This window comes from Pithys albifrons, chromosome 11 (genome assembly GCF_047495875.1).
Source record: "Pithys albifrons albifrons isolate INPA30051 chromosome 11, PitAlb_v1, whole genome shotgun sequence".
Taxonomy (NCBI): domain Eukaryota; kingdom Metazoa; phylum Chordata; class Aves; order Passeriformes; family Thamnophilidae; genus Pithys; species Pithys albifrons.
In genome coordinates, this window is record NC_092468.1 from 12,726,268 (window position 1) to 12,742,892 (window position 16,625).

At 41.7% G+C, this 16,625-nt stretch overlaps 1 protein-coding gene across 2 annotated transcripts in view; it reads right to left on the reverse strand.

Moving 5' to 3' along the window:
* The window catches only part of PLOD2 (procollagen-lysine,2-oxoglutarate 5-dioxygenase 2), a 49,435-nt gene extending 42,403 nt beyond the window's left edge, over positions 1 to 7,032 (reverse strand). For both annotated transcript variants that reach the window (XM_071566373.1, XM_071566372.1), the window contains exon 1: positions 6,629 to 7,032. In XM_071566373.1, coding sequence (XP_071422474.1) covers positions 6,629 to 6,734 — 106 coding nt within the window. In that variant the 5' untranslated portion in view covers positions 6,735 to 7,032. The remainder of the gene's footprint in view (positions 1 to 6,628) is intronic.
* Between the last annotated feature and the right edge of the window lie 9,593 nt (positions 7,033 to 16,625).

A 16,625-nucleotide genomic window follows, 5' to 3' on the forward strand; every position in this document is an offset into this window, starting at 1 on the left:
TATATATGGACATACATACCTACACACAGGTTCAAAGAATAGCAGTTACTCCAAATAACTGATTTCAGGAAACAGTTGAAAGCTGGTTATGTTTCAGCTCTGAACTTTTTTTTTTTTTAAATTTAGTAGTACTCAATATACACTCAACAAGAGCTCATTAAGAACTGTATGTGCACTCATCAATCACGTACATCAGTCCCGGGTCAGCGCTGGTCAGTGCTCAGTCCTGCACTCACTCTAATGCAAGATTTCCTTGTTTTGATAAGTTGAACAAAGCCAGATACAAGCAGCAGTGAAGTGTTTTTCCATCAGCTTCAGAGGACTTGGATGAGAACCTATTTACTGAGTCAGTTATTCTGTAGTAAACCAAAGATAAGACGAGTTCCTTAGTTCCCAGATGAGAAAAAAATTAAAATCAACTGTTTGTAAATTATATCATTGCCATGCATGACGGAACTGCCTAACTTCCTGACAAATGGGGAACAGATCAGGTTACAGCTGTTTATTGGTGCCCAGATAGCAATCAAACCACAAAAATCTCCTCAAGAGTGAGAATGGATGGAGTCATGGCACAGGCTGTGTCTTGCTTGAATGCACTGATTGGATGGCCTTGCTATAAACTGTCATCAGGGCTATGCAGCTGAGAGCAGGACACAATTAGCATCAGCTGGCTAAGTGAGAAAGTTTACTCAGCTTCTGCCTTTTTGCAGCCTTGCCCTCTCTGTCTCTCTCATAAATATGTATCTAGAGAGGAGCATGCTTCTTTTTAAGCTGTTGTTTAGCAAATCCAGCTGTTTAAACAGAAGTGGTCACACACAGTACCAGGTGTTGTTAAAGTCTATTTTTTGACAGCTAATCAATCCACCAGTGAAACTCAGCAGTTCAGACTTACAATAATGGTTGCTCCTTAGACTGGTCTTTACTTAAAGAGAGAAAATTAAGCTGGAACTGGAGCCGTCTGGCTGTTCCTCATGCCCACACTGCAGTTCATGTTGTAAGCAGATGCCACCACCTGGATTAGTAAACTCATTTGAAAAAGCTGCCCTACAGTTTCACATCTGGCCCTGTGTCCAAATACTGGACATCTAAAATTCTCTATACAGAAACACAGGCTACAGTACCCTGGAAAGAATGGACATCCCGTACTTTTCATTTTCTGTACAAACAAGCAGCTTGAACTCCACATTTGTGGGATAGAGGTCAGTGCCCTGTTTAGAACAACTCAAGTTCTTCAAATCATGAAATAGCACCAAAAACTTCTGTTCTACCTCTGACACAAGACACCATGACATGTCATGTATGATGCATATGTAAAGATGCTTTTAACATCATACACTTCAGACAGCAACTTCAGTTTGTGGGCCTGGCTCTGATCCAACACACGTAAAACTGCTTTACAGTGAAGTAAAACAATTAGTAAACTGCTTAGGAAGATACTTTACTGTATTAAAGTATGTGAACTACAACACTAAGCAATCTATTTTTCCTTTTAAAAAAGAGTAAAAGTTACACAAGCAATTCTATCAGATACTGATTAGTTCCTGTATAGCTGATTTCAACAACAGGCTCATCCAGAACACTAATACTTAAGACCCACAGGTACAGAATTCACTCTCAGAGGACTGGTACTTTAATGACAAATCTATTTGTGTTTAATTTTTTTTTCCTTAAAATTTTTTAATATTAATGACAAATACTGAAGCTTTAAAAACATAAATTTGAAAGTAATGTTTTAAGCCAAAGAAGAGTTCTAACGTTCAGCTTTAAACTATTAAGGAAATTGGTCTGTAACTACTTCATGCTCCATTACAAAAATAGTCATGTCTTAAAAGAAATTATACAGTAATATAGAGTATCTTTAATTTCGGTTCATGCAGAAACAGAATGAAATATTCAAATATGTCAACTGTAGAATTTTTCAATAATATAAAAATTTAAACAATTAGTAGGTGTGCAAGTTTCTGCAGTGCGGATGTTCATTTGGAACCAGTGTTAAAATATTCTATAAAAAACAGTACACTGGCAGAGAGGAATGCACACACACTGAAAACATGAAGAAACCAGACCATTCTGATGATCAAATAAAAAATTTACTTTATTTCTTTAGTGGTTCATTGGTTTGTTTTTTCTTTTACTACAAATTGTAAATGAATTCTACCTCCTGGAAAATAGATACCCGGGATAAAACAGTGACTTTACATACTTAGTCACCTCATTGCCAGTACCATCCATATTATTAAAACAGAATTCACCTTCAGGAAATACTCCAGAAGCAGTCCCATTACTCCTAAAGCCACTTGTGGTGTCAGGCCATGCTTGCAGGCATGTATTCCTTGGTAATTAAGTGTTGTTTATTCTCTAGAGCTACAACACTCCCACATATCAGTAGCAGGTTTACGTCTTATCTGTTTGGTCAAGTTGTGTTGTGAGCTTGAGAGAACTCTGCTCATGTTTAAACTAAGAGGGATCAAAAACATTCTTCACTTTCAAACTTGTTGGCAACTGGTCCCTAAAAAATTAATAAAACCCCCTAACATTATAAGTGAAACCAAAAATGCCTTTATTGCAATCATACTTACTCTCCATGACAAGGAAATTCACTTGAGCAGCATGTCAAGTAATTTGTAATTCAGACTGGCAAATCTACACAAATGGAAAGATACTGCTTTTGATTACACAACATAACAGTGTTAATTCAACAGACAGACAAACTAAACACTTCCCTGTGAAGAGACTGAGTCACTTTTGTTTAAGTAAGCAACAGTGAGGGGAAAAGCCAAGAATTTGCACATAAATCATGACTCTCCAGAATATGCCACCAACATAAAAAAAAAAACTTGAGAAATAATATTAGTTTAGATTCCTGACAGGAACACATTTCACACAAAATATCCCTGGCTCAGATAAACATGGTGTTCATTCCACTATAGCTTTATAGTGCAGTTTACAGCATCTAAAGCTAATTATAAAAGTCACAACTGTTTTACTTTCTCTTGCTTTATTTAGAAATGTATTTTAAAGTCAAAGTTGCAGTAATCCCATTGTATATCACAGAGAGAAGCAAAGTCAAATTCAACCCTGTGGTCTACTTCCACAGCCTCATTAATCCCTCTACCTATAGAAAGAAAGAAAAGCCGGATCAAAAACATCTACTTTTTTTTTTTTTTACAGAAATACTGGCATTGTGCAGCCTCTAGACCAAGTGCTACACAAAACTCAGACTGCAAACTTTGGGCATCTTCAAGGATGAGTATTTTCACAGGAAAAATACATGACGAAAGAACAGCTTTGCTGTTTTGCACCCCCACAGCCACGTTTGTTATTTTTAACTTATTTCCAAACATCCACACCCATCACTATAGGCTGTTATATTTGTCATTCACTATTTCAAAACTGGAGGCTAAAGGTACCTATGCAATAGCTACTTCCCACCTGAAGTGGTGCACACTGATGCTGAATGCACAATGGTGCCCCAGACACAGGTAGTCCAAGTGCTGCCTCCTGCAGGGTCAGTTCTGGGTTTGTCACTCAGTTTTTACCCTTCACCTCTAAGGGACAGGTGACAGCTTTTTCATACACTCCCCACAAAAAGGGTACAAACTCCCAAGAGACCTAGAGGCGGTTTTTCCACAACACAGGTTTAACTGGCAGTTTTAGGTACTCTGGTGACAAGGGGGGACAGAAGTAGCATCATTAAAGGAGCAAGAGACTGAAAATTGGGCACAGAGACAGAGGCAGGCAGAGTGCTTTATTTATGACTTCTCCTCCACTAAGCAGACTGAGTCTGTCAGTACTTCTAAAAAGTATTCACAATGGTTGAATGACAAAATTCTCCTGTTTGAGCACCACAGGCAACCCAGAAGGAAAGGCCTATCAATCGCTATCACTCAGAGACTGTTTAGGCTGAGCCCAAAAAAGTCAACAAAAATGGTGGTCAGACAGGCTGTATCTCCAAGTAAGTCCTCACAGAGCTAGACCAGGCAGCAATTGCTGCTTGAAGAATTTGTAACCAGCCACTGAGGAACGCTGAGGTGAAGGAAAGCCCACTCGCTCGGAGCACTCCCACAGCCAGCTGTGCTGCCCCACCTCCCAGCCAGGCTGCTCTGGAAAGCCACCCACGCTGCTTGAGCCCTCTTCCCCCCAGCGCACCCCTCCCACTTCAGAAGGACACACAGACACCATGAGACCCACCTCAAAACCTTTACACCCTGAGCTGTGATGCCTCAGCAAGGCTGTGCTCCAGCTCAGTCCCCACAGCACTCTGGAGAACCAACTCAAAGGCAGTAAACTCATTTCCCATGCAAACAGACAATTGATAAAACATTTCAGATGAAAACATGATTTGAGTCTGCTGCCAAGAGCAGCGTCTGCCTCTCATGCAATGAGAAATGTCATTTCCACTGGCTTTCTGTGTGTCACAGTGATGTGCATGCAGCAGTCACAGTGCAATGGAAATATTTAAACACTGAAGTTTTAACACAGAAACTTTGCATCTTCACCACACAGGAGCCAGTGTTTCAGAGTTCAACAGTGCTCTTCTCTGCAACTGCCTGAAACATAAACCTGTGGCCAAGGAAGGAGCGCAGAAGGGATTTCTGCAAACATTCTTTGCCACAGGGCCGCACTAACTGCTCACTGTAACCAGTGCTGTGAAACAGGCAGCTCTCTTCTTGCCACTACTTTCCAAAGACTTTCTGAATAAAGTCTTATTAAGAAATAAAGATGCAGCTTGGCAGTCAGACACTCTTGTTAGAGTTTTTGTATCAAGAAACATTGATGGATTGTGTTAAAAACTGACATGCAAATTGCATCTTCGCCTTCTGTTTTCCACCAAACTGTAAAAAATATCAAGAGACTAGAAATTAAAAAGACAGATTTCTAGAAGTAGAGGCACCATAAGGTCTGCCCCTCTTCACCAATACAGCACAGACGCAGGCAAAACACTTAAGAGTTAAAACTAGAATAAAAACACATAACACAGCAGGCAGCGTCTGGGGTCAAGAAACTACTCACAGAGTTGTTTCAGCTCAGCAGATTTCTATAATTCAGGCTACTTATGTTTCAACTAAAAAGAACTAAGGTTTTCCTGTGTGAATACCTAGATATAAACCTATCAGTGCTTTCTTGCACTGTAATTTATGTAGCATCGTTTTTACTATTGATATAGCATAGCAGTCTATTTTTGGGTTGCTGAATCATACAGTACTGTCTGGACTAGGCACTTTGCTTTTCACAGATTTGAACAGCAGCAGGATTAAAGAAAAATCCTTACCATGCCAGCTATTAGTTTTTATCAGCCTGAGATCCCACATTTCAAGCCCATAGTTTAAAAAAGCATTATTTGAATAGAAATGTTTGTGAAAATGCAACTGTTTGCAAAAACTGATTTCCAAAGGAAATCAACTTGCAAGCATTGCCCTGAAAACAGGTACAGGAGCTCAACTTTTTGCTCCAAACTTTCTCCGTAGGGTACACCTCCGAGATGCAGTAAAGGCTGAATGGTAACGCTCACATCGCCCTGACAGACAGCAACCACACCACAGCCTTCAGAAAAATCCTCTGAATGACCAAGAGTAGCAAAGTACCAAGGAAACTGTAAATGGGAAGTTCATTGAATGGAGTCTGGTACTCTTCAACAAGTTTTTGGTTTTATAAACTGTTTTAACCTTTTACATTAGCTATCAACTGAGTCAGCAGTTTTCACATCAAGGTTAGAACTTGCTGACAAAACTTGCTTCTCAAGTAAAGAAGCCTCCTTAAGCACAGTAAACAATTAAGCTAGATATTAAAAATAACTTGATTACACTCTTCAGTAAACAAGCCAAAAACGAAACTATTTTGGATTTTATGTGGTAATAACCTAGTGGGATGAAATACCTTTGCATGCCTAGAATAGAAACCAGAAGTACAGACTCCTAGAAAGTATTAGAGCAAAAAGAGAACACAAGTGAAAGGGAAGGCAGACACTGTGGGGCGGGAAGGGGCGCTGGAGTGAGACTCCAGATGACTTTTGCACGAAGTGGGAAACTTCAGCAGTGGTTGCTACGGTTCAGAGAAGGAGCGACTGACGCTATTGCTCTCCCTAGCCCTGGAAAAACATGTTCATCAACACCTTGTCTCAGGGAGAGGAAAGAAAAAGGGCGGGGGCGGGCAAGGCGAAGTCTGAGACTCAATACGCTTTAAGGAATCCTTTTGCTTTTTTCTCTTCCCCCCCCCCCAAGGGGGATTATGCATCTATGACCCCCTGGATCTATGACCCCCTGGGCGAGTTAAGTCACTTTCAAGCCAAGAAGTCCCTCTCGACAGCAACGTGGGGAGGAGCTGCCTCGGCCGGCGCCGCGACCCCTTCCCGCACGGCCGAAAGCTCCGCCGCCCAGAGCGGCGCGTTACTGTGCGGGGCGGCGGACGAAGTGGGGGAGGAAATAGAAACAAATAAGCCGGGAAAGCGGCGAGTCTAAGCCTCCACCCAGGCGGGAGGGCTTTCCCTTCCTGGCAGATGTTACTGAGCCGGGAGTCACAAAGCCGCCGGTGCCGCCCGGCCGGCAGAGCATCCCCGCCGCCCGCACATATCTCCCGCACGGCGCTGCCATCGCATCCCAACCCCCGCACCGCACCGCGCCGCGCTCACCTGCGGGGCCGGGGCGCCGCTCCGCCGCCGCCGGCAGCGCCAGGGCCAGTAGCAGCAGCAGCAGCCGCAGGAGGAGGCGCGGCGATCGGGCGCCGCTCCACGCCATCTTCCCCCTCCGCACCCGCCGGCCTGCCCGCGCCGCCAGCCCCCGACAGCGGGGGGAAAGAGACGGGCGTTGAAAACGAGAGGGGAAAACGGTGTCTGGGGCCGCCGCCGCGGCGGGATAGCGCTCCTGCTGCTCCTCCTGCTCCTCCGCAGCGGGCAGGAGCGACGGACGCTGCCGCCCGCCCTGGGCTTTATACGGCGGTGGGAGGGCCGGGGCAGCGAAGGCACCGGCGTGCAACAGGAGCCGCTGGCGGCGGACGGTGCTAGTGGTGCTCCTACCGCCGCTGCTTGCTGCTCCTGCTACCGTCACCGGGGAGGGGCGAGCGGCCAAGCCCCGCCTCGGCCCCGCCGCCCGGGCTGCCGCCGGAGGTGCGGGAGCTGCAGGGATGGAACGAGTTTGGGATGGAGCGGAGCTCAGGACCATCAGCTGCCGCGGGGGGACGCGGCCCGGCCCGCGCTGTGTCTCCGCGTCGGTACCAGCCGGGTGCGGGACCGGGCTGGCTGCCAGCGCTGGCCATGTGAACAATTACGCTCGCCTGCCCCTCCAGACAGCTGCTCAGTGCTGTCATTGGCTGTTATATGCCGATAAACCTCTTTCTTAAAATTTAAATTTGGTAGGGAGATTGTGAGCACCTGAAGCCCCTACTCTATGATCCATCAGAAAGAATGCAACCCTTTCGCACTTGTGCTCTGATGGCACCGGGACCATATTGCCATTTGATCTGCTTGTGAAAGGTAAATCTGTCAAACACTCTATCACCTCAGCATTCAGCCTATCTGAGCAAAGAAATCTATTATACTTTAACACTAAAGAAATACCTAAAAAATTACTAAAGGCAAGCACGGTGTTGGTAAAGGAGGTGTACTGTCCCACCTCCACTCTTTTTCTTATTGTGATACAAAATATTTTCAAAAAAATACCATAAGTGTTTAAAAGTAATGTAAAATTAAAAAAGCAGATGTCAACCTATTAGAATGAGTGTGGATTTACACCTTGGAAATATTATTTGAAGACTGAAGACATAATCCAAAACAAAAATTAATGGTGAAAGCAAGTTTCACGTATTTGAGATCCACCTCTATAATCGTCAAGTAGTCACCTCATTTTTTATCCTAAATGTGTCTATGGGCTTAACAGATGTTCTTTCTTGGAGCAACAGAAGAAGAATAAGGGGGAAAGAAGGAAAAACTTGACCTAGGCTACTGCAGCTCCAAGAACTGTGTGTTTTTACTTGGAACCCAGGGCAGAAATCAGAGCCTGCATCATGCACAAAGATACCTTTACGGTTAATTGGGAAAGCTCATTCTTTCTGGATCAGGCAGCACACACGGTAGGGAAGGAGGTAGAGCAAACCAACGAAAAAGACTGTGTCCTTGGTCTGAAGGAGCTCCTACTACACAGAGGCCCATGAGAGGAGCAATTTGGGAACTGAAAATGTAATCATGCCACGGACAATGGTGCAGCTGCAAACTGCAGAAATGAAAAAGATCCTCCAATTCTCATTATGTACTTTCTCCTGCCACCTCTGCCAGGTACACAGAGATTCACCAGAGAATAAATATCTTTTGAATGCTGACAGGATGACCACATTTATGCACATGTTCATGAGCAGCCCATGCTCATTCCTCCAAGAACAAGCACCACTTCTGCAATTCTACTCACATAGATGTGCAAGCACATCTATCTTTGGTTTGTTTGGGTTTTTTTAAACAACTTCAAGAAATTTGGCTTATTAAAAATTAAGATGGAACAAATAGTTAATATATTGCAACTCTAGTTTTAAGGTAGAAAACAGTTTAAAGAAGCATTTCAAAAGAGGTTCTCAACAGATCAAACCTCACGTCAGATCCAGAACAGCTTAATGATAACACTTGTACTGAGAGGTATAAAGAAAGTGCAATTACAAAACTGAAACATATAAAGAAACATTGAGAAGGGATTAAATCACAAAAGACGTGCGGAACACACTTAATTCCATCATCCCTGAAAGAAGTGACCAATTTCTTCAATAAAATCTCAGTGAAAAAAGACAGGACTGTTGGGTAACATTTCAGAATACCATGGAGATGATATCACGGCTCCCATGGGTGGGACAGGAAGCAGATGAACCTTTGGCCCTGAGGACTGAGAGTAAAACCAGCAGCTGACTGTCACGTACATACACAGTGCTCTTGGGATATCACTCCAGCTACTTGCCTCTGTCATAAGCAGGTATTTTCACCAGAGAAAATACACAGGTCCTGAAACAGCACTGTTAGGTGGAAACGAACAAGCATAAAGAGGAGGGAGCAGCCACGAGAAATCCTATGAGGCATTTTGTTATCAAAATGTACATGTAAACAGTAGCAGGGAAGAATGAAAAGAATTGGTGAAAGAACTCTGTAAATATGCAACAATGAAAGGAAAGGAAATCTCTGGAAAAGATAGATTTCAATGAATGAGGAAAATGGGTTGAAAGAACTGTGATATAAACACAGCTCATACCTGTAAGTGCAAGCCCAGACTTGAGCTAGGAACTTATACAATTTCTTGTCATTTTCCTTGGTCTCTTGAAGACTAGTTTCATTTTTGGCTGTTCTTAGAAAATGCAAGCTTTGTCCCCAGAGAGAAAACAGAGCTGAAAGCTACCCAAGACACTGCTTCCAAAGTGACAGATGTGGTCAAGACATCTCCCTCCCCACAGAGGCTTCACTTGGACTTTGGCTGATGGAAGGGAAAATGCTTGTGAAACTCCAGAACTGAGCTCCACCAGCTATGCAGTGCCCAAGGGCTCTGTCTCGCCTTGCCTAACACTTGGGTTAGAAATGCTACTTTTGTCCACAAATACCAAATTCAAGGCCTGAACTGGCAGCTGGTAGTTAGCAGGGTCTTCAGCTCTCCTGATGCTGTTGCAAGCTGCTTCAATACTGTATTATTGTTATGACATACTCAACATTTAACTCTTTGAACTGCTAAGCAGGAACTTAGCCTCAAACCAAAACAATTTTAAAGAATAACATAGGCAGTGTGTAATATAACATGCAAGTATGCCCGTTATGCTACAGAAGTTAACTCCAGAAACATATCGTACAGATGTCCCAAGAAACAGGCTCGCATTCTTGCTATTGTCACTTTTTGTTCTTTTGCCTTTATAAAGTTTTTTTTTTTCCTTTTCCTCTGCAACAAGGCCATCTCTTCATAAGAAATTAATCAGTTTGGTTAAGTAGGCATGGAGCAGGGAAGAGAGTTTTAGTTGTGGGGCTCTGAATGTAGCAGCCCAAGGAGTTTTCTTGTCCCAAAACTACAGCAGCAGTGAGGAAAACAAGAACAGGAGCAACTGCAAGCAGTCCTCACTTCCTAAAGTAACTGTGAAAAGTGAGTTTCTAAGCTCATAATTAGTTGCTATTTTTTTTTCCAACACTGCATTTTCAACAGATCAGCAATAATATCTATGATTCACCTAGCAGGTATTTGAGCAAAATTCTACAGGACCCCTGCAGAAAACAACAGCTTCCTGAATTGTTTGTAATCTCAATTCCTTCAGTGCCTCTTTCTCACATATGCAGACTGTTCTTTTACAGTCTCAGTAACGCCCTGTTTGTATTTGCCTATCTGTAGGTCTCTTTCCTAATTGTCTGTAGGAAACTATCATGAGGTTGGCAACTTCCATCTGCCCCAAACTACCACCAATTTTATATTTCAAAATGCCTGTAGCTGGTGCCACATGGAATGGAAACAGAGACAGTTCATTGCATGACCAGTCCATCACTGCAATCAAAGGGAGAGAGGAAGCTGCCTTCTACATCACAGAAACGTCTTATGAGACCTTTTTCACATCTTTTAACTACTCTTTACTGTGTTTATAAAACACAGTCTATGCTCCTGCTGTGCTTTCCCTATCATTGAACACACCTCGTCTTGCATCTAAGCCTCTAAAGCTATTCTTTTATTCTGGAGCTCCACTAGAGTATCTTTTCCTCAAATGCTAAAATGGGGAAGTGTTGGTCACAAGAACTTCCTTTCCTAATCTTATAATGGTGACATTTTTCCTCATGCAGTAATTAAAACAAAACAAAAATAACAAGACTTGTCTGTGGAAAACCACATGGCAGAAGAAATGGTCAATAATTCCTCAGCAGGAGTATTCCAGGAATAAAAATCTCCATGCAAGGACCCCAAGTCCCTTAGCTCAGTAAAGATTATAAAGCATTTTCAAACAGATAATAAAGTTTTGTCTGGCAAAAGTCAGATATTCCCCATGTATTTTCAATAGCAACAGTCATTAGTTATTTGTTATGAAGAACAAATTCACTCCTCTTCTATTCTAGCTTTTCCTCTGAAATCTTTCATGTTTCATAAAGTTTATCCTTTCTTTGTGTTACAGCAATAATTCCATAGCCCTGTGATTTCACTTCCTGGCTCAAGTGGATACAAAATACAGAATTAAACAAAAGGTTTTGGCTTTTTTGGTTATTGATCTAATTTATTAATCAAAGTAGTTATATGACTTCATCTTTGAAGCAGATTAGTAAAACACCTTTGAGTTAGCCAATCATACCTATTTTCCAGTTAAATTATTTAACTTGTGTAATTTCTAAAAAGAAAATACTAGTTTTGAATTATAAATTCAATGTATCGGTTTTTTGCATGAGTCAGGGGTAGCTGAAAATAGATGTTTACTATTATAGATCAATAGTAATAGAAACTGACATTCTAAAGTAATAAAAAAATGAAAAATCCCTTTTCAATTATACAAAACCCCTCCTTGAGATATACTTTGCTTAAATGCCTGAGGTTGTTTGAATTTGACCACAAGCCAATGAAACACTAGAATTAAACTAGAATTAATTAAAAAAAACCTCAATATGAAAGTGAAAGACCATCTGGCAATAATATGGCATTAAAAATGTGCATCACATTCCTTAACTTAGAATGTGTATATGAGACTGTAATAAGGGCCCCTTAAGTACTTCAATCCTAATAAGAAATCTTCCATAGACAATTTATTTACAAAGAATCACTGAAATTTTAGTCTCGCTGTCTGAAAATAGTTTCTCTTTGGTTGCCTCCTTATAATTTATTCTCAACTTCAGTAAGAATATTTCTTTGAGTCTTGTTATTATGGGTGTGATTCAGCTCATTGCCAAGATGTGCCGAGTGCTCCTCAGGGATGCTGAGCCCCTGATAATTTCAGTGGTTGCTCAGCACCTTTTGCTATTAAGCACTGAGTGAACCCCTTGGCTATAGTCATATTTTCTTCTCCAAACCACCCAATCAGAAATTACTTCATTTTATTTAGCCATTTATAATTATAGCTATAAATGGCCCATATGAGCAAAAGATTAATAGTGTTAGCAAGCATTTCCAGGGTATAATTGGCTGTCATCCCATAATTACTCAAAAGATGGAACGAGTGGCTTTGAAATTACAAGGAAAGTTACATTCCTTAACTGAGATGGAAGCAGCAAGACATGAGCGCTCATGAAAAGCCATGCTAAGTTTTTGTCTGTGGTCCATCCTTTGGCACTATGACATGATTTCTCCAGCCTCAAAGGCCTATCCTGTATTACAGAAGTCAGTGAGCACCATAAGAGAATAAATCCTGCTGGCCTGGCCTTAAACCAAATGCATTAGGCCTCCCTCACTGCATCTGGTGGACACAAAGATCTGATCCCCATTTTTCACTTTCATTGCATTCATTCTTATGTGATTTATATAGGCAAAGAAACTGAGAATTAAATCCTGCAGAGTAAGCGCTGCTGATCGTTGATCTTGTAAAGATTTCACTCCCATCACCCAATAAACTATAAAATGCTTCCCAGAGCCTCAAATGAGAGTTGTTGAAATGCACAATTAATCATAATGACTGACTTAAAGCGTTTCTTTTGTTAGTTTGGGAATGCAGAAAAGAATATAATAGAAAAGGAATAGGCATTCAAGAAAACTGGCAAAAAGAAAAATAACTTTAAACATTTACTATGGGATTCATAGAAGCTAGTGGGAAAATGCCTTAAGAAATTTTCTGAAGCTGGGAGTCAACTGAAGTTTTGTGTCTGTCAACAAACCATCATAATGTAAAAGTGTTCTTCTGAACATGTCTGTGGTATTGAACAGGCTGGAGTGTGTCACACGTGTATGACTGACAGAGGAGGGGAGGTCAGTATGTGTTTTACAATAGTGGCCCTAAAGCCTACTTTTTCATGATTTCAGAAGCCTGGTGGAGAGTTCTAGAGTGGCAATTTGGGAAAACTGCTGGAGCAAAGCATGTCTCACAAGTATTCCCCTACAGGAAGACATGAGATTTCACATTCTCTGTTACTTGAATGGTTTTGGTCGAAGTTTCTATTCCTGCCCCTGCACTGGGAGTTTTGTGTCTGTTCTGTCTATCCACAATGATCTCATTCTCTCCAGCTGACTTGCATAAGTTAAATAGAAACTGCTGTCTGACAAAACCCAGTTTTGACAGGTAGGTCTTTTTAGTAATTTAGTTTGATTTATAACAAAATTGCCATTAAATTAGTCTTATTTCATACTTCCTGTATGATCTAAATGAGGAATCCCAGATGGCCCCAAAACAACTTCTGGCAGTATTTCTGGAGCACTGGATCCAAAAGAGAAAGAAAGGAGATGGACTAACCATTATTTTGCTGCTGCAAAGTCCCCTTACACAGAGCCTTTCAGCTCCTACTTTTAAGCAGGCAGTGTGTGAAACAGCAGGCACAGAAAAGGTGAGGAAAAGCAAAGAACCACAGATCTTTCCTAATTTAGTCATTGGTCAAAATATTATATGGCTTTGCAATACCTAACTATTTAGCCTCTTGACAAAAAAACCTTTTACAGGGAAAAAAGCTGGTGGCCAATAAAAACAAGCCATGGAAAGTAAAAATAGCATATTTGAATGAACAGCTGAATACAGTTACCAGGAAAGCCGAGGTTGTGAGCAGCATCCTTAGCATACTCAAGCAAGCAAGAAAATCTCATGACTGAATCAATAGGAGAATGTGCTTTCCAACTTAGGAACATTTAGGAGCTTTACACCTTTGAGAGGTTTTTTCCTTAATTGTCTTCTCCCATCTTGCACTGTGTGTATGTATAGTTTTATTTGGTAAAAGGGGACATGAAGGGAGGTTAGGCTCAGACCACTACTAGAAAACTTTCTCTGCTGAGCAGGCATCACATCTATTAACCACAATTGTGTACTTAATAGCTCACTCAGTGACTGGTAGGGCAAGTGTGAGAGCAAAACAAATCCAGACCTTTAACACTAAAATGGCCAGGAGTTACTGAAGCAATGAACAAGTTTTAGGTTACAGGCTGTGTACTGTGGAAGGGAAACAGATCCAGTCTGGATGATTCCCCTCAATTGTATTTTTCAGGCCAGTGAGTAAAAGCACACATGCCTTTTTTTATGGCTGAGAGGTTGACTGTTCTCAGCTTACACAAAAGGGGCACAGAGGAGACAAACTTTGAATTGCATATAGTTTTGATGAATGTTATCCATTCTGCATTCACGACACCTCACCTGTCTGCTGTTCATGGAATGACTGGAATAAACTGAGAACTTCCAATAGATCCTGAAGAGGACTCTTTTGCAAAGCGGTTTTGAAATTTAATTATTTTTTAGCACATCACTCAACAGAAGCCAGGAGGATGGCTACTTTGAATCTTTGAAATAATTTCTCGGAGCCTGCAATTTGTGCTTCTTTAGCTTGGATGCTCAGGAAGATGAAGTCTCTAACTAAAATAATTCTGATGACTTGTCAAGGTTGGCAAAATCTGACATTGGCAGTACATCTTGCTCCTGCAGTCTGGGCTTTAGGAGGGTAGTTTCAGAAGCGATCTAGCTGCTTCACTTCCAGATAATCTGAAGCTTGTACTGTTCAAGGCAACATACAGATTGATTCTACATTAGGGAATATGATGGAATGAAATTTCTTCCTATTTAAATAAAACTAAACAAACTTACTTTGTATATAGGAAGGAGGCAGCAATCTTCTCCAGAGTGGGGAGATACATTGTGATGGATAAACAGCAGGAGTCACGGTAGCCCTGCAGTGCTCCAGCACAGTGTGAATGGCTGTTTATAGAGTCCCAAACAGAATTAACAATGTGGCCAACATGGCACATAGACTGCGTATCACAGGCTGACAAGCCTGGGTCCCTGTCTTCTTCAGCCTTTCCCTCTTCCTCAGTCATTTTTCGCTCTGTCAAGAGAATATGTATAGTATATTTTCCTGTAGCCAAAATCACTTTTGCAGGGTTTAAAAGAATGAAAATTACAATAGTCAAGCTAATAGTATCCTCAGATATACTGTGGAGGCAGCCTCTATTTCCAGGGTACCTAAAGAAGAAGGGAAACTTACCAGAGAAAACTCATACACCACTAAAGCCAGACTTCTGCAAAATCTCAGTGAAGCCTCTTTCTGTTCTTGATACTTCATGTGTCTTTTTCCAAATCAGTATCAGAGAGAATGAATATTCTTGTTGTTTTAGTAAGAGCAAGCCATTTAATCCTGCTTTTTGTATCTTCCTTCTGCTGCTCATAAGCAGTACAGGTTGTTGTATATAAATATGCATTTGTTCTGAACTATTGTAGACAGTCCTCTAGTTCTCAAACTTGGTTTTAGCCTTTTATTCCCCCTGTGCTCTAGGACTTTATTTGAGACAGCTGATGATGCAGCTGAATATAAGCTTCCATAAATAAACACTGTGTATTGGAACTGAACAACACGTAGGCGATCCACACACTCTTTCCACTGTGGCTGCTTCTCCCTGCAGCCAGTTGGGGAAGATGTTTTGGCTGTGACTCCACTGTAGGTTATTCCACATCAGCCCAACAACCAATTGGAGTGAGGAAAAAGCTACTGGTTAAATGTCCATGGTTTTCAGTCGGCATGCCAAGAGCCACTGATGAGATGCACTTCTTTACTCTGCTGAAAAGGATCAGCGCTCCCAGGCTGGCTTTCAAAGCCAAGCTCTTGTTTGTGGGAGTCTGTACTCTTCACCTCTCAAAGAGAGGGAACCTACTGCAGCAATTAAAACTTTACAGTCTGTGTTTGCTTTTCATCTAGTGCAGACAGGGGCTATTAAGCAGGGATTTGCTTTACATTTACCATTTATATCATTTACTCTAGTACTTTTCATCCCGGAGAAAGCTTAACCTTTTTCCCATGGAATTTCTCTTAAGTGAGTCACAGAAGTCAACTGCTGCCCAGGCACTCACAGGAAAAAAGGATTTACATTTTATGTGCATTTTCAGGAACACTTTTCTGTCACACCATTCATCTCCATGACTAAATTAGGTCATCCCTTTGCTTTTTTCCCTCTTTCTATTGCAGAGGAAAGCAGACGTGATTTATCAGTCTCTCATTATGGAGAAGGCTTGATTTTGAATTTGTCCATCCACTTCTAACTCCACACAAACTAGAGTCTGTGATTCCCATTATTTGGGGGTCCCATAACCAGAGAGCATGACTGGGCAGAGAAAGGCTTTGACACTTGGGTGATTAAACATTTATAAAACACCTAATTTAGATGGCGGGCAGATGACAGCAAGGAAGCAGCATCTCTCTGTGACGTGGTGTCCCCATAACCCACTGGAAAATATTTGGCAATAAGCAAAGATTCAGAAAACAGGTACTAGCAAGTATGCTTTGTTTCTCCACATATGCTGTGCCTGAGGTGTCTGTTCATAACAAGTCACTGGGGGACAGCACATGTCACTGGCAATAGGACCTGCAGCTCCTCTGCACAACACCTGTGTCTGCCCCACCTGCTCCGAGATCATGCCCCATAGCACTGCTATAGGGAACCCTGTGCTTTTTCAGTGGTGATAGAGGAGGTGAATACTACTTTTAAGGAAATGATTCCTGTGAATGATTTCCAGCCTTCTACAGACTTTAAATTTATGGA